We start from the raw sequence: 24,224 nt of genomic DNA, 5'->3' as shown, positions 1-24,224 counted from the left end.
TTTCTCCATCATTCTCAAGTCTTGGTCTACGACTATGTCAGCAATACGGCAAGTTCAGTCGATATATTATATCGAGTATATGTCTTCCATTTCCACAGAAGAAAAATAGCCAATGGAAAACGACATCAACTGTGGACATTTAAAGACAAAGAAATGATATACTAAACCTCGTCATCGATAGGTTTGGAACGTCCCCAGGATCGAAACCATTCTGATATGTCTCTTACTAGAACAAAGATATCATTGACAATCCCAGGTGTAAAATGAGCTCGTATCTGCGATACATCGGAAGATACTATAGGTTTTCCCGGCCAATTTCGCACTTTTTTCAGTCCAATTCATAATTGCTGCATTCAATTTAGCACGATTTAGCCTAGATGGCATGACCGGTATTTCAATTTTATAATCTTTTCATTCAAATTCATTTTGGAGCATTCAAATTACCTTTAACATCATTCGAATCAGCACTTTTTCAGTTCAAATTCGTAAGACAAGCACCATTTCGCAAATCGTTCATTCAATTTAGCATGATATAGTCACGTGATCACGTACACGCTGCGCTCGTTCATTCGAATTCATTCTTGGGCATCCAATTTCGCATTTACTGCAGTCAATTTAGCAGACACGTTTATGCTTCTATTCCTTTTTTTTTTTTCATTTTCATTTATCATAGGTATTGTTTGCAAGCATCATAACATTTCATATTTTCGTATTCATTCTTTATTCTGATATCACCTCTGCAACAGTACTTTCAAAATATGTGTATGTGTTTATGATGTTCGATAGCATTATTTCATTCACAGATACATTAATTTTAAGTTTGTTTTGACATTAGTTGGTAGAAGGCGGTTTCAATTTACATCGTGATTATTTCTTTCATCTGTATGTTTCATTATTTTCATTGGGTGGGTGCTATATTGCGTTAATCATCATTAGGAATAAAGTTCTTGGATCAGCTCTAGCCATCAATTTGTCAAGGTTATTACCCTCAAATGCTTTTATGATTCTTTCCCTGTCTTCTTGAGATATACGCCTGTATCTAACTCGTGCTGCCATGACTGGACAGAAGAAAGTGAAGACACAGTGATTTATGGTACTGGTGCATGTATAGTTCTGATAACATGTATGAAAGAAGAGGGGCGTGACAGAACAACAAACTTGAGTTATTTAGGGTCAAAGATACCTTTACTATATACTTAGCAGTGTGTGGATGAAACAAAAATTCACATTTAAATACGCATAAATCACGGTTCTCACCTTTTCAAAATAGAAATTGCATTACGCCAATTTGAATGAACATGTTTAGAATTTGACTGCCCATACGCGAAATTGAATGACTGAAATACCATTTTCCGCCAGTGCTGGCGAATTTGAATGACTGAAGAGCACGTGCCAATTTGAATGCCCGTTTTACGAATTCGAAAGGCAAATGTGCGAATTTCAATGATCGAAGTGCTAAATTAAACGAACAAGTTGCAATTTTGAATGACAGAATGTGCAGTGACGAGGATTTTCGCTAAATTGAATGAACCTTTTATCAAATGGACTGACAAAAGTGCGAAATTGGCCGGGAAAACCTATATTTAAAAAAAAACAAAAAAAAACGTCTTATATCGCCATCAAACGTTTTGCCACACATCGTTGAGATCGTACAGTTCTGCAGTTGACTCTCCGGTGACTGGCACCTTAAATATATATATATATATATATATATATATATATATATATATATATATATCTTCTGTGTCAAAACTTTCTTTTTCTACGTTAAAAAAGAAGGGATGGAAAACAAGAATTCATTCATTCATTAAAATTTGTTTCAGCACTGTAAGCTTCAGCCAAGGCTATTCTTAAGCATGTCTGTGCATAGCTGAAAAGAAAGAAAAGAACAGAAATGCAATTGCAAAGTGATAGAAAAAATGAACACACGATACCATAGAAAAGAAAAAATAACACGGGATGAGGTACTACATCAACAAATAACATTATAGCTCAAATTTGAGTGAGCTACAAAATGTGTAACTCTAATATGTTATTGGATTTTGTCCGATTATAGCGCCCATTACTCACGTTACATTTTAGACGTTTCTCTATTATATTCTTTTTAAAACATTGTCTCTTTAAAACCATCAAAAAGTGCATTTAGATTTACATGTAAGATCTCGTGACAACTCATTTCGCAATTTAGCCCCACAACTGAGGGTTTTCTTTTTAGAATGTGCGTTTATCTTGGACAAATGATAAACAATAAACCTTATATAAAATCTCAACGTCCACCATGGACTGTGGACACCGACTTTTCCATCCTACCAAACTCTGTCCTCAAGGACAGTGATATAGACACAGATTGGTTACAGTCACAGTTTACGTCTATATCAGAACTGCAGAGAAGGGTGCACGTCACGAGACCGACACCGACACCCATACAACCCACTAGTCATACAGTCCACGAGTCATACAGCCCGTAAGTTATATACAACTCACGAGTCATACAGCCCATGAGTTCGACACTATAAGCAAACAAGGCCCACACAAGACCGACACATTAAGCCCCGTGTTGTATCTGTCGAACTCGTGGGCTGTTTTTACCTATAGTGTCGAACTAATAATGGGCTGTATGACTCGTGAGCTGTATGACTCGTGGGCCTGTTTTCAATGTCGAACTCGTGGGCTGTATGACTCGTGGGTGTCGGTCTTGTGGAATGACCCCTTAGAGAACACACCTACCACTTTTTATGAAAATGGTGTGTTTTGATGGTACCGGCCTACGAAAAAATAGTGAGTATTTGCATTCAATAATATAACTAGGTTTCAAAATGTTGAGTACATGCAGTTGATGTGTGTGTCATTTGTATGTGTGTGTGTGTGTGCGTGTGTGTGTGTGTGTACCTCAATTCAATATCAAATGTGTCAGATTCACGGATTTTTTCTTATAAAGAGCAGTGGTGAGACTTGGTCACAGTGTGCGATATTTGAATCCCTTTATATAGATATTGTCATACCCGACAATCTTCATGAAATTTTATCATTTATTTGTCTCATTCATATATGGTTTAAGTATACTTGCAATCAGCCGTTTTGCTGTTTTTCATTTGTCATGCTTTTATTCATTTCATATACTTTAAGGAAGTTACTATACTTTTTATGTTTTCCTGTTTATTGCAGTAAGTGGTATCTAAAGTAAAACATTTTATCATATACCTGTCAATTTTCACTTGGTTGTCAGTCTACTTTAATGTTTTATTAAAGGATTATATTTTCTTTGTATCCTTATTCAAAAAAAGAAGAGGAAGAAGAAATCTCAGGATTTGGTGACTCAAACTGGCTCCCCCCCCCCCCTGCCATGCAGTAAAGGAGGAAGCGAGAGAGAGGGAGAGAGAAACTAATTACGCGGTGTAAAGATAAAAAGGTATTTGACTATGACAAGAGAGATTGATGGATGGTTGTAGCCGCTCAGCAAAATACTTGATGTTAACAGAAAATGGATTTTGATCTTCCGATTCTTTTTGGGAAATTTTCAATGTCAATATAGAATAAAATGTTTATGTTGGTGATATGACTCAGATAAATATGTGTAAATAATTTTTTCTTCTAATTGATTGTGTAAGAGCTTAAATTTTGGGACGCTCTCATACTGTCACAGAGATTACTCAAATATTTAGCTCCAGCAAAATAATGTAAATATAGATTGTGTGAAAACAGTTCTAGTTACAGGCAAATGAAATTCATTACAGCGACGAGTCGTAAGATCTCCAAGATACGTTGCATAATACAGGATGATTTTTTTTTCTTTAACCCTATAAGGGCATACTAGGAGACAAATCAAGAACTTCACACATGAAGGAAAATAGATTTCTTACTAGTCTTTACTTGATCACAAGTTGATTATTTATAAAGCTTTATATGCCAATGGCTTGTCACCCGGTAGATTATCGAAGGAAAATTTTGGAGGAGTATGTCAACGATTTTTACACGTTTACCTTGCAAGCTGTATAAAAGAGTATTAGAAATCAGAGTACAACAAAATAATACATAATGTTGGTCAATTTGAATAAAAAAAAAACACCTGTAATCAATGTGCTATACAGGGGATGGTAGAAGAAAAATAAACACAATGTAAAGCAAACAACCATAACAACAACATAAAAAGGCTGGATGGCGCGTGAGGAAAGATACGCAGTAGGATTCGAACCTACATCTTATTGTGTGACAAACAATTGCATTGACCATTGTGCTATACGAAGTATCCACACTGCGTAGCCAGCCACCAAGTGGAGAAAACAGGCATACTTATTGATTTCGTTTGTTTTTCTCTCCTACTGCAGCACATTCAGTCATCGTATCTACTCATCTACCAAGATTATTTATTCTTCACCCTAATTAGACATTATACCGATTGAAACATGACGGTTTTGCAACCTAGATTTTGATATTAGGATCATGTGGATTTATATTCCAAATAGTGCGACTTATTTGAGACTAGCAGCGAGGCAGGGCCAGAGAGGTTCGATATGCATAGAGTGAGCACTCGCCATTCAATGCGTGTAAATGAGAACGGGGCCATTTTGAACAGCGTTGGCGCTCGCACACGAAAGAATATTAGTCAACTCGCAGATCCCAGAACCCGGAAGCGCCTATAGCAATGCACGTAAAGTATACCTACGAAGGTGGAGTTGGATTCGCATTCTATTCTTAAACAAAATCAATATTTGTCCACATGTCGCCAGATTTTTATTAGAGAGATATATTCACGAGATGGTCACTATGTTTGATGGAAAAGGCTTGCTTTTATTTTTCAAATAGTCCTAACGTCAAGTCACAATCGTGAACACGTTAATTTTTTTTTTTCATACCGATGTGACATGTTTCTGTTCGTGGATCTCATTATAATAAGGTAATTTTTCATTGTAGCAAAGTCAAAGATAATAAGGGAAAATGTAGCCAAATGAAGTTGATTATATATTGTACATTGTATACTGATGCTACATTTTAACATAAGTCCCATAATAAACACCCATTGATTATTCTACCTCAGATTACATTAAACATTTTAGTTCTAGCCAAAATGATATTATATCATATTATAGAGTGCAAAATCAGCGGAAGGAAATTTTGTCTCCTCTCGTGTTCTAGCTGCCAAATGCTGCCAAATGCTGCTCATCTTTGAGACCTTTTGGGTCAGTAAACTCCACCACAGGGTAGGTAGGACAGTGCATTCGCACAAGCTTCGTTTTTCGACCTCTTTGCTAATGGCGGCTGGTCGTTCAAGTGGTCCCGCTTTCATGCGCGCGCGAACTCTATTAGGAATTAGAACCTCTTTGGGCGAGGCACAGAGACAGGGCGGTGGCTATGGCTGGTGTGCGCTCTATGCGAATCCCAAATGTCTGTACACTGTAGTTCTGTAGTTCAGTGGCATTCATTCACTTACTAGTACTTATCTCTGCAGGAACAGCTCTCAGTACATTCACCCAGTGGCCTTGCCTCGCCGTTCTCCACGCTACATTGCTAAATTAGTCTTAAATAAGTCGCGCGATGTGGAATTATTATACGCCCAGCCATGAGGGCAACTAAAGACTGGTGTACCGAGAACGTCAACGTTGTTCAGATGCGACATAATAATACACGGCATCGAAGTGATCTATTGCGTAGACTTCAATGGGAGTCATGGTAAAGTGGATATGGAACTGTACCATATATCTCTAATAGAAGATCCCTTCGTGCGAATCCTTTTCTGTAGGAACATTCTTGGAAAATAATGTTTTTTCTTTTCTGAGGAGTGGATACTACAATTTAAGTTAAGATGAAATTAGATGTTTTATCAACGCTTCAAGAAGGATATTTCCACTTATTCATGATAATAAGAGACATCCTGCCAGCTAGTAGTACAGTTTTGCACAACCTCTTTATTCAGGTGTGAATCCGTTCCCGCGGCTGCTTGTGCAATACCATGTAATGGCGACGGCGGAAAATGTACAGTTGTCGTTGTAGCTGCTAATTTGCAGTTTGGTTATGACGTTTTTAGTCATACGTGACGTAATGCTTTCGGAGGTTCTGTTGGTCTTTACTCCGCCGTAGAGGGCTTTCACTCAAACGTGTCACTAACCAACATACATTGTAAATACTACTGCTTGTGAAGTAGAAGTTCTTTTTTTTTTCTATCTCCCTCTCACTTTCTCCTTATGTCTACAAACATTGGCGTTGGTGTTGATAAGAAGGGTAGGTTACATCAGAAATATGAGAAGAAACGGAAAAACAGGGTAAGCTCTCTGAGCCACATCACGTTATTTGAGTATCATTTATAGGTGCAACAAAATTTAATGACATTCTGCTTTAAACCCGTCGTCGTTTTTCTTTTTCTTCAGCATCATACCAAGGAGGTACTCACCAAGTACCTCCTTGATCATACTAAGGAAGATAAGTTTCTTTACTTTGTAAATGATCAAAACTCATCTTTTAAATCTTGCATATTTATAACACATTTTATTGCAATTTTATTCAACACCACATTACTTTTAATTTGTTTATGTTGATAACACTACAAAGCTAATATCGATTTATATCATGTAACCTTTGGGGTTTTTTTTCAAGGTACATTAACAATCAAGATTTGAATTTCTTGGTTGAAGATTTTTTTTTTTTTTTTTTCAGGGTGCCATTACCTGTCATTGCCTGTAGTGTTTAATTTCCTTCCGTTGTGGCGAATATTGCCAACGATGCATGAAATAATGTTCGATAGTATCAGGTTTCTGCCAGCTTATGATTATAAATCCGATTGATCTGATTCAAGACCAACCATCTTTGCTTTATGTATAGGCCCTCCAGTAACAATAATAATAATAATAATAATAATAATAATAATAATGATACTACTAATAATGATAATAATAACAATAATGATAATGATGATGATAATAATAATAATACATGTAATAATAATAATAATAATAATAATAATAATAATAATAATATAACAATAATAATTATTATTATTATTATTATCATCATTATTATAATGACAATATTAGTAATGATGATGATGACGACACAATAACAATCACATTATTGTTAATAATACTAATAGAATTTGCATAAATTGATATACTTTTTGCTTTAATCTTGATTACAATTTCCATATAGCGAAGTAATTTACAACTCTTATGCAGATCCTTCCAGGGCGATATAAAAAGACTGGATAGCGCGTGTAGTGACAGGACGCAGTAGGAATCGAACCTACGTAGTTTAAATGAGGGTTAAGTGCATTGCCATATGCTATACGAAGTAACTACACTGCCGAGCCAGCCAAGTCAAAGAGGTTAAACGGCAAGTCATTCGTTCTACGATCACGATGGTGCAATCCTCTGCACGGGTACTCACCGTGAGTATGACACAAGATTACTCTGAACTTGGACGCAGAGGGCGCTGTATGTTACCCATCAAGGCTCTGACCCCATACAGTGCCGTATACTGCTTAACGAAAGTATGGACAATAATCTATGTGCTATAACCCCTTTATACTCTCCTGTTGCAAATTGTAGCACACCCACAGTATACACCAACTATTTGCGACGGAGTTAAATGATTCTAGTTCACTCTCCTGGAAATCAGTCACGAGGTAATCTATCAAGCAATGAAGGGTGTGTCATCTCGGGTGCACTTCACGAGACCGACACCCTCGAGTCATACAGCCCACGAGTCATACAGCTCAAGAGTCATACAACCCATGAGTCATACAGCCCATGAGTTTACAGCTCACGAATCATACGGCCCATTAGTTGAGCACTAAGCTAGCAAGGCCCACGAGACCCACACATTAAGCCCCGTGTTGAATCTGTCGAATTCGTGGGCTGTGTTTTTTACGTAGTGTCGAACTCATGGGCTTTATTGTTGCCTATATAGTGTCGGACTCATGGGCTGTATGACTCGTTGCCTACCTATTGCCTATGTGACCCTGCATCACAAAACCAACAAAAAGTCGCCAGATATGGATTTTAAGTTAAGGACAGATTCTAAAAGAGCAGACTCTAAGCTTTAAGATGATGTATAACTCAATCCAATGAAAGGGACAAAACACAGGAAGTAAACCACCGGAGCAACAACAATGAAGGGATCATCAGATTAAGCTGAAATTGAGCATGTTCTATCAACACATTTTGTCCATTATCAATTCCAACTTTCAAAGCAATAGAGTTATCTTTTCAAGAGTTATTAGACTTGAAAGTGAAGAGTGTGTAAAGTATTTCAAGAAATGAAAAGGGGACTCTAAGACATACCTGATTATTCTATACTTTCCCCGAAAAATGAATTGTTAGAAAAACTGCTGAAAACACATTTTCCCATTCATGTTTTTATGATCCCAAACTTAAGAATAATGTAGAAGGATAGCTCTTTCAGAAAATATGAAAAACTCAAGATTGACTTGGTTGACCCATTTCACCTTTCTTGAGTCCCCACGTAAAATCAAGGGGTGCGACTTTTTGTTCGTTTTGTGGTGCACGGTCACCAATAGTGTCGAACTCATGGGTTGTGTGACTCATGGACCTGTTTTCAATGTCGAACTCGTGGGCTGTATGACACGTGGGTGTCGGTCTAGTGGGATGACCCCATCATCTCCCCTCACATTGCAAGGAGAATGTTTCCTTGGAGATGGGAGTTACTCCATTGCTTAACGGAAGAGTCCGTAAAAATAGGTCTCTTCTCACTACCACTTCCAAAAACAGTGGCCCTCCTATTCCCATCTGCCCCCTTTCACTCACGTCCGCTGCTCTTTCCTCCTCGGCGCTTGAATTTTTTTTTTTTTTTTTTCAGGAGGGGGAGATAATTTTGTATGCTTGTTTGCTTCTATTTTGGTTTGTCTATTTTCCATTTCAGATTAAGGAAATACACAAAACAATATATAGATCACACACGAATCAAAGAAAGATTACATAATGGATGGATTGCCCATGTCAAATAGTCATTTTCATATAATGAATCTGTTCTTCCATGGGGTCCGGTACACTAAATGCTGAAAACCATAATATAAATAGTATATATCATGCAAACATAAACGCAAAATTAATGGTACATATTTATCCCCCATCCTAAAAGAAAACTACAAAGAATTAAAAGAAGGAATGTAACATTTTATGACAACATTAGTAGTGGAAAAGAATAGCAAGATGACAGACGTATACGACAGTATGGGTGAATTTCGATATTTTGCAGATGCTTTCAAGGAATCAAAAACGCAAAAGGCTGGATAGCGCGTGTAGTGACAGGTCGCAGTAGGAATCGAACCTACGTAGAATATGTGAAGGATAAGTGCATTTACCAGTATGCTATACGAAGTAACCACACTGCAGAGCCAGCCACTTGCCCGTGTTCACCAGGGAAGTCATTCCTAACTACGATCGCAAATGACGCAATATTCCATGACTTTGATAAGCGAGACTATAGTAAATATCATAGTGTGAACCTTGCCCGTTATTACTAAGCGCAATATCATCATACTCTTATCATGTTTACTTGCATGCAAAACTTCTGATTAACAATCCTGAGCTGCCCTCAACACGTAATCATCATTGAACATCGGATTGCTATACTCGAGAGTATGATGTGCATTTTACGAAGGAACATCGGGTGCGGGGTACGGAAAACCACTGTTTAAAAGTTTTTGAGGATCTCCCATCCCCTCTTAATCATTAAAAAAAAAACACTGTTCATTTCAGTCGAATCCAGTAACACTTCACTAAGTATCAGTGAAACAACTTACACAGCTTGCACAAGCTTGTGTCAAAAAAAGAACACGAAATCAAATCTCAGGAACATTATACATGTATTAATGTGCACTCCGAATCATCGAGAAAGATTTTATAATGAAAATCGATCATCTCGATTACCATAAATGAGACGATACAATAGTGTTTGGTCGCTTTCATATCTTACTGGAAGTGTTCATAGAGTAAGGGGGCATCAACACTTATATCTAGAAAGAGGAAGGGGAATTGTCGTTCTGACAATTTATTCCACAGGGCCTATTTGGAATAGGCCTTTGATTGTTCGACAAAACTTTCGTCCTCGTCATGCATAGATTATGCACATAATACATTTTATACGTTTGTCAATAACTTATTGAGTAATTAAGAATTGAATCAATATCTATATTATCTGTATACAATTTGTGTGCCTTACTAAGATACAAAGCAGAGAAATTTTGAACGTCAGCACCATCCTTTTTAAGGTTTATGGTGGTGTGGTGTTCAAGCATCACTAAGCAAACAGAAAATTATTAAGCCGTGTTTTGGTAACAGGATCCAAGTATGAAAAAAAAATCACTTTTTAAAAAGATTATTAGCTTTTCAAGGCAGAAATTGTCATCTAGGCAATTCTCTTACTTCACTGAACTTTCGTTGTCAAGATATTAGTGGCTATTACAAACTGTTTAAGTAATTTCATTCCCCTTGATTTTTACAAAATGGCGTTATCTTTGGCGAAGCCAATTTTGTCGGTGTTTATTGTCATCGCATAATAAGGCAGAGAGAGGCCCTCCTGCTCCCTAAACACGGCCGCATTTATTAACTTGCAGTAAACAAATGGGGGCGCCGTTGATAATTCGATTCACCTCGACGAGACGCAGCCGCCAGCTGCTGAACACACGTCGACGATTGGCCCTTCATACTGTTCACATTTTTTTTTTTTTTTTTTTGGCTTTTGAATTGAAAACACAAAACTATAGTGCCGGCATAAGTACGAGAAATTCTCGACAAATTTCAACAGTATTAGTAGGACTAATTACACTTTTGTTTACCAATTTTCTTTGATAACAAAATTGAATGTGCTCTTGGGGATTATTTGAACAAAATCAAAATAATGAGCTATTTGGGTTATTTAAAAAAATAGGATTTCGTTTTCACTGCTCATAAGAAGTACTTTTGTCAGGAAAGACAATAATCTCATAACTAAAGGTCACCTATACCAACGTGTTCATGTCTTTCAATTTATTTTCCGACATTGCTCACTTTGAAAAATAAGTCCTGTATGTTACATTGCAGATGCATATACTTTTATGTCAGACTTCCCTTTAAAAAAAGAAAGAAAGTATCGATGTATAATAATATTAAAACCCAGTTGTCTTCTTGTCATGTTTTGTTTTGTTTTGTTATGTTTTGTTATGTTTTTTTATTTTATTTTTTTTTGTTTTTGTTGGGTGTGTGTGTGTTTGTGTATGTATTTTATCGTCTCACATAACCCTCTCTTTATCTTTCCTTTCCACCCCCTCCCTTCATTCCTACCCTTGTTTTATGTAAATAATCTCCCTTCACCCCATTGCACATATAGTCTCCCTTGTCTATACCCTGTTTTCGTTTGAGATTGTGTATCTTTCGTTATCTTTTTTCTTCCACTATGTATACATATTATATACATGTATTTTTTTCTCTCTTTTATTCCTGAGGGACCTTGTCTTAGAAGCTATGCTTCATTAAGGTCTCCTCGTTTGCCTTTCTCAAAATGTTGTTACCCTTTCTTATCATTTCACATACACATGTAATTATATATTTATGTATTTGCAAAATTTGAGTGTTAGCTGTTGTTGTTCCTATATACTCCTGAGAAAGTGTCAATGTTATTGTTATGTTATTGTTATATTGCTTATTGTTGGAAGAAATACAAATGAATAAATAAACTTGAACTTGAACTTAACTTGAACTTTGTTTACCAGGGTTCATTCCTTTTTTATGCCGTATAAATTCCACTCTTTTCCTTGAAAATGAATTTCTTCTCATGATTGGCATTTCCCCGAAGAACTAATTCAAAGAAATGTCATGCATGTGTGCTGAAAGGAAAGAGGTCCCTAAAATCAAGATGAAACGTGGCGATGGTAAGGATGAGTAATAACAACGATCATTTAATTTGAAGTCGTTCCTCCCTATGTTACATTGTATTCGCACGCGGAATAAATGAGTTGCTATTGTTTTGTTTCTCTGTATGTCTGGGTGCTTTGTATGTACTGATGTGGTGTGATTGTTGTTACTGTGGTGTTTTTTTTTTTTTTGCACTAACTTTAAAGGGGACCTCCGGATGATTTTCAGACTATACATCTGAACAACTATAAATTAGTTCAAATGAGTACAGAGCTTCAGAATTTACAGTGATTGGGATGAGGAATGAGAATGTTTTCAAAATTTTTAACAATGCAATGGACAAGGATGATGACATGGCAGCCTCACGAAGAATGCATGAGCTGGGGCTCAAGGAAGCAGTACGAAAAAAGCATGTATAGATATACACAGGTGAACTTATTGAGCAAGCGGTATGGTAATGGAATTACACTGCTACATTTCTGAAATATGTGAGGCTCTGATGTCATCAACACTGTTCAGTGTAATTTGTTTAAGATTTTCAGTTTATTGGTTTCTCTGCTCATGGACCACAATAAGTTCCACGAATCTATACATGGAACTGTGGATTTATGTACTACATGATGTGGAATTAAGAAAATCGTCTGGAATGCCCCTTTACCGTCATAATATGACCCTACATGCTTCCCATGCAGTTTTCATGGGATGACTGCATTAAGGTCTTTATGCCAATGCTTGTCTAACGGTACGCGTTCATGCAGCACATCTATTGGGCACACCGATACCAATGTATGGTATACCTGTGATTATAGTGTCTGTGATAGTACAATCTTGACGTCTTGTAAGTGGTAGTGATTGAAGTAGTGATTGTAGCTCCAACTTCCACTTCAGTTTGCTAAATTAAAAAGTAAAATGATAAGGAGTAAAGTGGAAACAATACAAGTTTATCCTCTATAATATGCTTTCATGTTGAACAAGGGGAAAAACGTAGCGAAATTTTGTTCACAGGTCCATGGGAGTTTATTAAACGATGACGTCACTCATAACATGTGGCCCATAATCCAGGTTACGTCAAATATCAGTATGAACTTCCATCGTTTTTTTTTTTTTTTTCTTTTTATAATTTTGTTCAATTGTTTTGACTCCGGGTTTTAACTCCAGGGAGTGGAATTTCCCTTTGAGAGCAGAATTCGGCTTGAAAAGTTTTCTTTACTTTTTTTTTCCTCCTCGCAACCATTCACAGTTCTAATCACAAAGCAATCTGTGGTTCCTATTCTTTTGAGGTCAGATCGGGGACAACCCTGTCACTTACCTTGTGTGAATGAATTAGGCACATCGGTTTCTATCCATATGGATTGACAATGTCAGCACAACATCGGAAGGCATGCCAGTAAATCCAACGAATTATAAGGTGAATTGAAGCTGCGTCTGGCCTTCCCTGCCTGTACACTTGAACCCTTTTTAATTGGTTCCTCAGTCTCTACATAGCAGAATGGAGGCACCACCCTCGTTAGTGGCGATGATAGGGTCGTTTAGACCCAACCCGTGCACTGGAATGCAATTACAGTTCCAATAAGCCGTTTCTACAATGCATTACAATTCATGTATCTTTTTGTTCCTATAGTCTCGTAACAAACCATTTCATTCACCTGTTTCCCCTCTATAAGTTCCTCGGGTAAATAGGAATTCTCTCACGAGGAATTGCTGCTAGAAAGGGCAAGCCTCCGTCAAGCTTTGTGGTCGTTACGGGCAACCTTTGTGAATAAAGTATGCGTAGAATTTGAATATTATCACCAAAACGGTCAGTTGTGCTGATGTTCTAGCGTGCTTAGTTTTCGTCTTACCTCCCTGGTTTTGATTCACTGCCCTCACTTTATCCGATGCCTGGTATTCATGGTTCCATTTATTGATCTTGAGGTGAAAGCTGTTTTGATTGATAGACATATCTGGAGGTGCTTTATTCGTGAGGTGAAAAATGCATACCCTTTACTAAGTTGTGGTAGCATCAGTTATTTACATGACTTTAACATTACATGTCTTTACTTAACTTTATCTTGCTTCATGACTTTATACCTTGTTAGTTATAGTTTAGCTCATGTATGTTGAACTTGCGTTTGTTAGTTTCAATGACGATGTAATTAATCACTAAAAGTTAGCTGTCATCCTTTACAGGTTTTCTCTCTGAAATTGCTGCAATCATTTTGGACTCGATACGGATCAAGCGTTTCAAGAGGAGCAATGTAGATGTTTTAGGAAATGACCTATAGGCCCACCCACGTATTTGTGCCCATCATGGTGAAACCATTTTCATGAATTCCACGTCAGGGACGATGAACCTATCAAGAAAAACAACATTCTAGCACTCTAGATTAGTGAAATAACATCATTCAACACGTATATACAGTCTAACTGCAACAAAGATTTAAAGCTTTACAATCGTGTCGTCTGAAAGAAAAGAAGCCATTGCGGTCGAGGCCGAACTTCAAGGGCTGGACAGCATAGGTTACTACTGCTGCAGTCACTGGAATGAAAATCTGGCTCATTTTATATCACGCGGCAATTCCTAGATCATATGAATTCTCATATCAAATAATTGTGATTGCTCATCTAAGCCACACAAGGCAAAGCGTTAAGAAAACTGCATTACGATACAATGCTACCGCCCTCTAGCCATTGGAAATATAGGTTTCCGCTGCACGCGGCACACACGAGCGACTTTTACTTTCAATTAGCTTTGGGCTTATGCACAATCTTTGCTGCTTTGCGCCGCGAAAGAATCAACTCGCGACCTGCGTTCATCAACAAAGTATGATCGGTTCTTCCTATATTAGATATCTAAAATGTGTGGTCGTACTTCGCACTCAAAAGTCGGGTTTGTTTACACAAGGAAATGCATACAGTGATTTAAGCAGACGGTCGCTGCCATTATTATGTGCTCCGAGCTAGCTCTCCCCGCCCGCGCGAAAACTCCGCTGCTGGGGTGATAATGTAGCTCTGTGCTGTCGGCGACTGTGGGAATTCTCTTCTTGGAGTTGCTGTCCATGCGACAAGTGCTCCTTCTGCTGTTTTGGTGACACATATGGTGATAACGTGGTGGAATCTTACGTCTGTTCCTTGTGTTTTAAAGATGTGAGTTCCGTCTGTCTGCAGGCTGTTGGTAACAAGAAAGACAGACAGCATTCTGCGGAAAGCCACACGTGTTTATGGTATGTCACAGGAGCGGGGTGGCGGGATCAAGCACCGAAGCACCGGCGACAAATTCGCCGTGTGTCCCACTCGCGATTTCCCACCGTGGCGCTATTATGCCACTGCCTGTGCTCCTCCCTACACTTCGCAAACTCGGCTCGGGGTTACGACTTATCAAGACACCTGCATCGCAAACCATTGGAGTCCTTCTTTACCTGTTTTCGGTCCTGGTTCTCGTGCTCGGTCCAGTACCGATAATCCGTGGTGCCCCGCTTTCACCTGGCTGGGTCTCGTGGCGGTACCCTAGCCCCCGCAATAACCCCGACGGCTGTGGTTGGACCAACGTTGTGCAATGGGTTGGAGATAGTACTAGGAATATATCATGGATATGTGATCCAGACCACATCCTTGAGTATCATGAAGGTAACGTTTCTATTCATTTTCTTGTGTAGTCACCATTCTACTATAGGCGACTTTCTAACTTCTTTCTAATCCATTGTTCAAAGTCGACGTGATTTCCTTGTTTATCTCAAGACACTTAGTTTACATGTTATAGAACATTGCTCCCAGTCGTGATTTGCATGTCAAGAAGTTAAATCCCAAAGTTTTAGAGTGTTTGTTTTTTTTTTAAAGAACGGGAAATAGTCACAGACAGTTACCTTGATGTTGGTGACAGGTCGACGCGTCGTCACATTATCATCATGAAGCCGTAGACATGAGTGCTGCCGAGGAAACTACAAAATGAGTTGAATTGATTGAGCGATATTGTGAAATTAATTTTGCTGTCTTTCAAACAATGACGTATGACTTAATCTACTGAGTAAGTAGTTTGACCATGACTCCACTACTGAGTTTATGAGCTAAAGTCTGTAAAGAAAATCTTGGAATCCAGGGGCGGATCCAGGAATTCGTAAAGGGAGGAGGAGGATGGGGGGGGGGGGGGTGGCACAAATTTCTGGTGCCACTTCCGGGTTCGGGTTTCATCTGCTGACAAGCAAAAAAAAAAAAAATCTGGAATCTGAAACTCATTTTTTCCCCTCAAGCATCCCGCTGAGATTTTTTTTTTTATATACCAACCGAAATTCGTTTGTAATAATTAAGTCTAATCCTCGTCTACACGATTAACCGCGTATAACCTTCCAAGTTGAAGATCTGTAACGCGATATTTTTTCTCTCCTGAAAGAGCCAGCTGTCTTAGCAGTTCCATGACTGAGTTGTTTGAAATGATGAACCTCATTTAATCATTCGTCCGTTGATTATGACCTGAAAGCTTAGAGTCTGGATTATTGAAAATTTAATAGTGAAATCAGAAAACTTGGGAGACGGTAACTTGCTTCGTATAATGACGAATCATCAATGTAAGTCAACAGCAGCAACAACAGCAACAATAGGAACGAAACCAAAAACAGAAGAAGCAAGCATTTATTCCTTCTAAAGAATTGATTTGACACTGTCAGTCATCTCATATCCATTTTAAGCTTCCCAGCTGGAGGAACAGTTTACAAAGTTTACAAAGTATACCTTTGTCACAATTTTCGTAGAAGCTTCCGCATTCTTTGAGAAGCAAATTGAACTGCCTATACAATATTTACTACACACCTGTCAAGAAGGTTTTTGTATTTTGTTTCATTCCTCTTTTCCCATTTTTTTTTTATATTTCAATCCTGTGGTCACATTATTCATAGAAATGAAAATCGTGTAACGTCATCTTGAAATGTCAAGCTTCGAGTCGCTGATCTTTGAATGCCTTTCCTTTCTTTGAGACAGATATTTTGACTCTTTCAAGATCATTACCGTGTAACTACGATGTAATCACAATGGTGAACAATTATTCATACACAGGCTTCACATACACAAACACGGTAGAGTGATCCTGCCTAACACTTCAGTAAGTTCAATCTCGTCCTTAGCACCCCTACATTGTTTCTGTACCTGCATGGACTGAAATATAAAAAGTCTGAAATCATTAAGTTTATGTGGTTGTTTCTGCTCGCAGTGAGACATAAATGCACATGAATGGAATGGGCATTCGTATGCTATCGTCCAATGTAACAGTCAGTTACTTGCTTCCGTATACATATCGCCATTGCAACGTTCTCGGCGCTTTATTTATAACGATGGCGCCGTTTCGTATGTACAGCGAGCGTTTCCTAATCACGAATTTGCAGAGCTGAGTTGAGCTTGTTTGTCTTTATCAGCTAGGGCAGTTTGTTTATCGTTGATGTCTCAGTAAATTGAGCTCGCCAACATGTGGTTTCATTCACATGACTCGATCGCGTAATGGTCCTTGCTGTCTTAAACGGCGGTACAATTTCCGATATTAACTACAGAGACATCGTTGTCTTGTAATACCATCACCTTTCGATTTTATGTGATCTCTTATTTAATGGGTTATCACGTCTCTCTTCACAGGTTACGTCGTACGTCTACTCGGGTATCCATATTAATGATTAATGTGTTTTAAGTAGAAACACCATTGTTGAAGTGGCTTGGTGTTAACCAAGGGTTATCAGAACTGTCTGTACAGTATGTTCAGTGTAAACGTATCACCCCAAACACACACACACACACACTTCAGACAATGTGCATGTTCCACTCAATGTGTCGGAAGAAAGCAGACGATATACGTTCAAGTCTCTTGGGCTAGTGATCTCCAAATGCCAAACACACAATGTACAATGAAGTTGACGATGCTATAATGACGGAGTTAATGATCATATTTGTATTCCACCGTAGCGTGCTCGTTTCATTGGGGTTCATTACTACTTGATATCTGTCTATATATACCCATATCTATCTATCTATCTATCTATCTATCTATCAATCTGCCTATGCATACATTCATACAACGAACATTTAGATCATCTTTTTATGATACACAGCACGCTTAATACAATATAACACACTGCTTCTTTTTTTTTTATTCTAAGATATTTTCTCATTTGAAAAAATCATAATATAACGGAATCAACGAACTCGGACGGTATGGAGCGGTACACACACAAACACAAAGAAACACTCACAGACGACAAAATCAAGTGAAATATGTATCCTCAGAGTATCCTTAAAGGGTGTGTACAGTTCTGGTCGAGGTGAGGATTTAGCTTTAACATTTTGCGAGATATTCAGAAACCACTCTATGAGATGTCAAAGAGCATGCAATTCTACGTGGGGTATCAAAAGTTTATTTGATGAAAGTTTTGAAATGGATGAGATATCCAAAAACAAGGTGAAACAAAGAGATCCTAATAAAAGGCGTGGCCAGTCGCCTTTTATTATTATCACTTTTTTTTATATCTCACCCATTTGAAAACCAATTTTCATCAAATAAACGTTGAATCCTTCTTAAAATTACATGCTCTTTCATATTTCATTAGAGGTTTCTCATTATCTCACTTAGGAATGTTTAAAACATGAATCCCCACCTCAACCAGTACTGTACAGTCCCTATAAAGGGGATAAGGAATGGATATTTTCTATAGCAGAGAATGAAGGAAGATAATACTCACACACATACAGACATTCACTATGTATAATTATATACAAACATAAATAATTGTGTATACATAATTTACATACTTACGTACAATTATGTCAAGATCGTCAATTTTCGTTAAGATAACGATTGGCAGTCAATAATATACAATAAATCTAAATACACAGAAATATGATATTAAACCACTGTTTACAATTGGGAGCATGACAGTGATTAAAAAATGTTCACATTAGGCATAATGTTCAGTTGTATTGCAAAACATCTTACCATATATTTTTTTTTGCAATAAAGACTATAAAATGTAAGCTAGGAGATATCACTAATTTACTCAATAAAACACAACCGCAGACAGTTTATTCTAGATTATTTATAAGTTTATTACTGTTCATATTTTGTATGTCTAACAATGGTACTTAACATTGATTACATTGATTAACATTTTTACATTGGTTGTTTCTGTATTCCTAACATAACTCACATTTCAGAACTATTTTGAAGCACTAAAGATGAGTTTCTGTTTCATCTGCAAGTGGTAAATAGTGCCTTTAAAGGGATGGTACAGTATTGGTGGAGATGAGAAATGGGCTTTTAACTTTTTGCGAGATACCAAGAAACTACTTATTAAATAGTTCAGAGCATACCAATCTTGGAGGAATTGAAAGTTTATTTGATAAAAAATCTGTTTTGGAATGACTGAGACATCCCCCCCCCAAAAAAAAAAAAGTAAAACAAAGCGATCGTATAATGGTGATATAAAAAGGTGGGTGCCACTTTTTTTTTTTTTTTTTTGATATCTCAGCCACTTTAAAACCAAATTTCATCAAATAAACGTTCAATTTATCTTGGAATCACATGCTCTTTCACATTTCATAAGAAGTTTCTTATCATCTACGCGAAAAATGTCAGAAACCTGAAATTAGGTCTCAGCCAAAACTATGCGTTCCCCTAAAAGGGATCTCATAGTTTTGGTTGAGACCTAATTTCAGGTTTCTATTTTTTTTTTTTTTTTGTGAGATAATAAGAAACCTCTTATGAAATATGAAAGAGCATGTAATTCTATGAGGAATTCAACATTTATTTGATGAAAATTGGTTTTGAAATGGCCGAAATATCCAAAAAAAGCGATTCTGATAGTGTGGGACCCACACTTTATTACGATCCCTTTGTTTTACCTTGTTTTTTTTAATGTTTCAATCATTCCAAACCAGATTTTCATCAAATAAACTTTGAATTCCTGTTAAAATGGTATGTTCTGTACTATATCATAAGTGTTTTCTTGGTATCTCGCAAAAAGTTAAAAGCCCAATTCTCATCTCCACAAATACTGTACCATCCCTTTAATGTACGTGGGGAAAACGTCACGTTTGAAACAGTCATCTTCCCCATGCCAGCCGGCTGATTTTGCTGAGATGGCTACATTGTGTATAATAATTTTTATACCATACAGACACTTATTTGTCGATAAATCGTCCCTTTGTCTTCTAATGAATTCCCTAACATACCAATCGATTTTCTTGTCCTCCAGAATGTGCAGACTGTGGAGACGATCATGTCCTTGTCTTCAAGATTGATGTAATCTCAATTACCGAAAATTATCCGTACCGAGGCAGTTCCATACCAACAAATTCTATGATGTTTTTGAAATGTCCTTGTTTTCCCATTAGTTCTTAAATCAATTTCCTTAATTACATTTGCATTGTGGCTACACGCTGTTTGTGCCGTGTTTATTGATTACACGTCGTCAGAGGGTTTGAGATGACTTAGCCGAGTAGTATCTATGTTATTAGCTTCTCATCACATTTATGCCTGCCAATCAACGATTTAACTATGCATTATTGAGAGTGGCCCTGTATTCACACACACACACACACACACACACACACGCACACACACACAAACAAACATGCAAAATCTGTAGCTTTATCTGTAATGGAGCAATTTGGTAAGAGATTTCAACACGCACAGACATTGCACGCATATAAACGTACCCGTGTTTGTACACATCGACAATAACTAATAAACTGACTGCGTTACATGATAATATTACTTGACATCCAGTCACATTTTACTGATGGGAAATTTTCATACAATATTACTCTTAACGGTATAGTTTACCATTAGGAACAGTGATTCTAAAAATGTTCGAGCTATTACATTTGATGCATAGGGCCTATGTGTAGATCAGTTGTATCACATAACTTCCTATAAGATACCATATTTAAAAATGCAATAAAGCCTAAAATATAAGGAGATATCACCATTTTCTCAATAAATTATGACTGCCGACGGTTTAGCGTGAATTATAATCATAACTATTGTTCACATTTTGTATATTCAACAATGCTTAGTAGTGAACATATCGAATCAAATTTTTACATTGGTTGTTTCTATCCTAAACTCACATTTTAGAACCATTTTGAAGTACTATTTAAAGCTGGGTTTTGTTTCATCTGCAAGTGGTAAATAATACCTTTAACTAGCGGTATGGATATCAGCTATTAAAAGTGAAAAGAAAAATGATAGTGACAGACAGGAAACATTAGTGAGTATGCCAGAGAAAGAAAGTGATTATCACAAATCTAATAATGCACCAGATGATAAGAATATACTTATGATATATCACAGAGCGTACCATTTTAAGAGGAATTCAAAGTTTATTTATTGAAAATCGGGTTTGGAATTACTGTAACATCCAAAAACAAAGTAAAACAAAGCGATTGTAATAATGTGTGGGTCCCACACTTTATTAGAATCGCTCTTTTTTGGATATCTCAGCCATTTCAAAACCAATTTTCTTCAAATAAACGTTGAATTCCTCATAGAATTACATGCTCTTTCACATTTCATAAGAGGTTTCTCATTATCTCACCAAAAAAATGTTAGAAACATGAAATTAGGTCTCAACCAAAACTGTACGATCCCTTTAATGCGTGATAAAGCATAAAATCTGCTGTAACCATTCTGGGGTTTCATTATATACGTTCGATACTTTCGATTGTTTCTTTAAAAGTCCTATGAAGGGAATATGATTTCATTTATACCAGGGGTCAAGTGGCATTTGTAAATTAGCCGGAAGAGATAGAGAATACGAGTATGATGACATTAAATAGATTGTACTCAATTAGTAGTTTGCTGCACTGCACCTCATATTAGAATACCATTTTTTCAAGTGGAAGTTATTCCCCCCCCCTAAAAAAAGAAACAAAAAAAAAGAAGAAAACAAGATGCAGAGACGTTAGGCTATCCACACTCAGTTAATATTTGAAAAATATCGGGTCATTTTTCCAAAGATGTGAAGTTTTAAGATTTTTACTAAGATCAATGTACTGCAATCTCTAGGTGGAAGTCTCAGAATATTTTTTTTTTGTCACAATAGTACTTATAAAGAAAACATAGTACCCAAGGACTTCAAGGTAGCTACCCCAGAATGCATGGAAATGATACATGCTACGATTGGCATAAATATCTCACTACAGGATAAGGAATATGTACCTGTCATGTTTCGATGAAGATCGCTGTGCGTTCACTCAATGTGATTATTTTTTTTTAAAAGACACTCGAGCTTCAATAGGATAAAAGAAATACAAAATAACTAACCACACTTTCTACACGTACTTGTTGCTATATAGTCAGACCAAGAGGATGACTATGATTTCTAGGTCGATAGGCTTTCCTAATGACCGTGATAATATGCCAATTTTATTGCACACTAAACTCCGTCTTGTACTCATTTCGGTCTTCTAATGTACTCCTGGAGTAAGCACCAGCCGTGGCTTTTCAGTCGAAGCTACGACTATGTCGAAGAGATGGGACATCTGCCCACACAGTCTTTCAAAGACATTTTAAAGCACTTGTTCTGGAGCAGACGCCCGCCGTCTCTTCTCCCTGTCTCTTTCGATCTCTCCCTTTTATTCTCTGTCTGGTTGATACAAAGTATATTTCGTGAATTTTGATAGCTCATATACTCAACAATGTTAGCTCAGCAATGCACTTGCTTCATTTATGATTTCATGATCTTGACAATAGCAGAAACACGGTCATCATGTTCCAAGGCGTCAGCCTCGTACATCTTATCAAGGGTAGTTCGGTATTGAAAATTGTTACCGACTGCAACGATTTTTACACGCTAATTGTGACACAAAAGTATAAGATGATTTTTACATGTACAATCACTTCATGCTTATAAAGCTAAACATGACATGTAATGTTCTCCTTATCTTCCTCTTCTATTAGTTCAATGCTAAAAGATTTCCACCCAGGACAATATTAAACTTCTAATGTGGCATGAGCTCTCTGCATCTTTATAACACCAGATAGGTGCCAGTTAAAAAAGAACAAGCAAACAAGAGTATAGCTAAGTCCGTAAAATTGTCAATCTATGTAAGGGAATAATAAAATATGTAATAATTTCAGAAGTGTTTGAATATTGCGTCGTAAGTTTGCATTTTGTAAACATGCTTCATCATTCTTTGTGGATGACCCTTTTTATCGATGTGATTTCATGACATTTGCTCCTGCAACAATTGCTCCAAAGAAATATCTGCACGTTAAGCCAAACATAGATTCTCCCCACAAACATGATCCTAACCCTAATTTTAACCGTTACATCAAACTTGACCTAAAACTCTATCCCAACCCTAATTTTCAAGCAATTTTCGCAGCAGCAAATGTCATGTCATCACCCCTCCATGTACACTGATGTCATGACTGTCGGATTCGTCTGCATAAGATGTAGAAGACTTGGAAAGGTGTACATGATAATTCCCGAACAATAGTTCAGTGTTTCATTATCGGTTCCATAGCTTGTCCTTGTGAGGAATGTTCATTATCGGTTCCATAGCTTGTCCTTGTGAGGAATGTGAGTTTTATGTGATTAGTCCATCTTGATAATGACTTAAAAAATGATTTTCTGGACATAATTATCAACATTCTCGGGCACTGCGAGTCAACGGTGTATTGGACACGTTGTAGGGTATATCGGGACATTGGGAGGTATTATACGCGTCTGTTCTGAGCAAAACCATACATTTTACGAGAAGTTTTTCCTTTAAACTATACGTCATTGTCCCATCACTTGCAGTTATTACATATGAAGGTTACAATGCATCGCCCCACGCCCCACGTGACATCGGGGGCAATGATGATGTTCTTACGATTATGTCACAGTCCCACATAATTGACATCGGCGTAGTTTTTTTTCCCCCACCACTATCCTCGTCAAGGCGGAATGTAGAAGGTCAAATTGATTGCCTTCAAGCCTAGCTGTCCGATCTCGCCGAACGATGTTTATCATCAGTTGACGATTAACTCCTGTAGCTTTCGATAAGTCTAGCCGAGCCTTATCGGAATGTGTGAAGGGACAAATATAAGCCTCAACCTTATATCGACCCATCAGTGTGTTATTGACTGCCTGCTAGTATTTCCGCGTATTATACTATGAAAGTATGTGAAAGGCATGTGTCATATCTGGTTTGAAACTTAATGTAGGCTTACACTGTGCTGTCATTAACACTGAAGTTTGTTTGGGTTATGGTAGATATTTTTTTTTTTCCACGTTGGAAAGTATTTTAGATAATTTAATGTGTCAACATCATTAAAAAAATCTGTATGTAGCCCACACTATCGATCAACTCTACATGCGATTTTTATCATAAAAATCTGTATGTAGCCCACACTATCGATCAACTCTACATGCGACCTTAGCT

At 37.3% G+C, this 24,224-nt stretch overlaps 1 protein-coding gene across 1 annotated transcript in view; it reads left to right on the top strand.

Annotated features, from left to right (window-relative positions):
* The first annotated feature begins 14,974 nt into the window (after positions 1–14,974).
* Positions 14,975–24,224, top strand: part of LOC140232275 (uncharacterized) — an 85,467-nt gene continuing 76,217 nt past the window's right edge. The window contains exon 1 of the mRNA XM_072312406.1: positions 14,975–15,446. Within this exon, the coding sequence (XP_072168507.1) occupies positions 15,041–15,446 (406 nt within the window). The 5' untranslated portion in view covers positions 14,975–15,040. The remainder of the gene's footprint in view (positions 15,447–24,224) is intronic.

This window comes from Diadema setosum, chromosome 8 (genome assembly GCF_964275005.1).
Source record: "Diadema setosum chromosome 8, eeDiaSeto1, whole genome shotgun sequence".
Lineage (NCBI taxonomy): Eukaryota > Metazoa > Echinodermata > Echinoidea > Diadematoida > Diadematidae > Diadema > Diadema setosum.
This window is presented reverse-complemented; position numbering and strand designations above follow the sequence as displayed.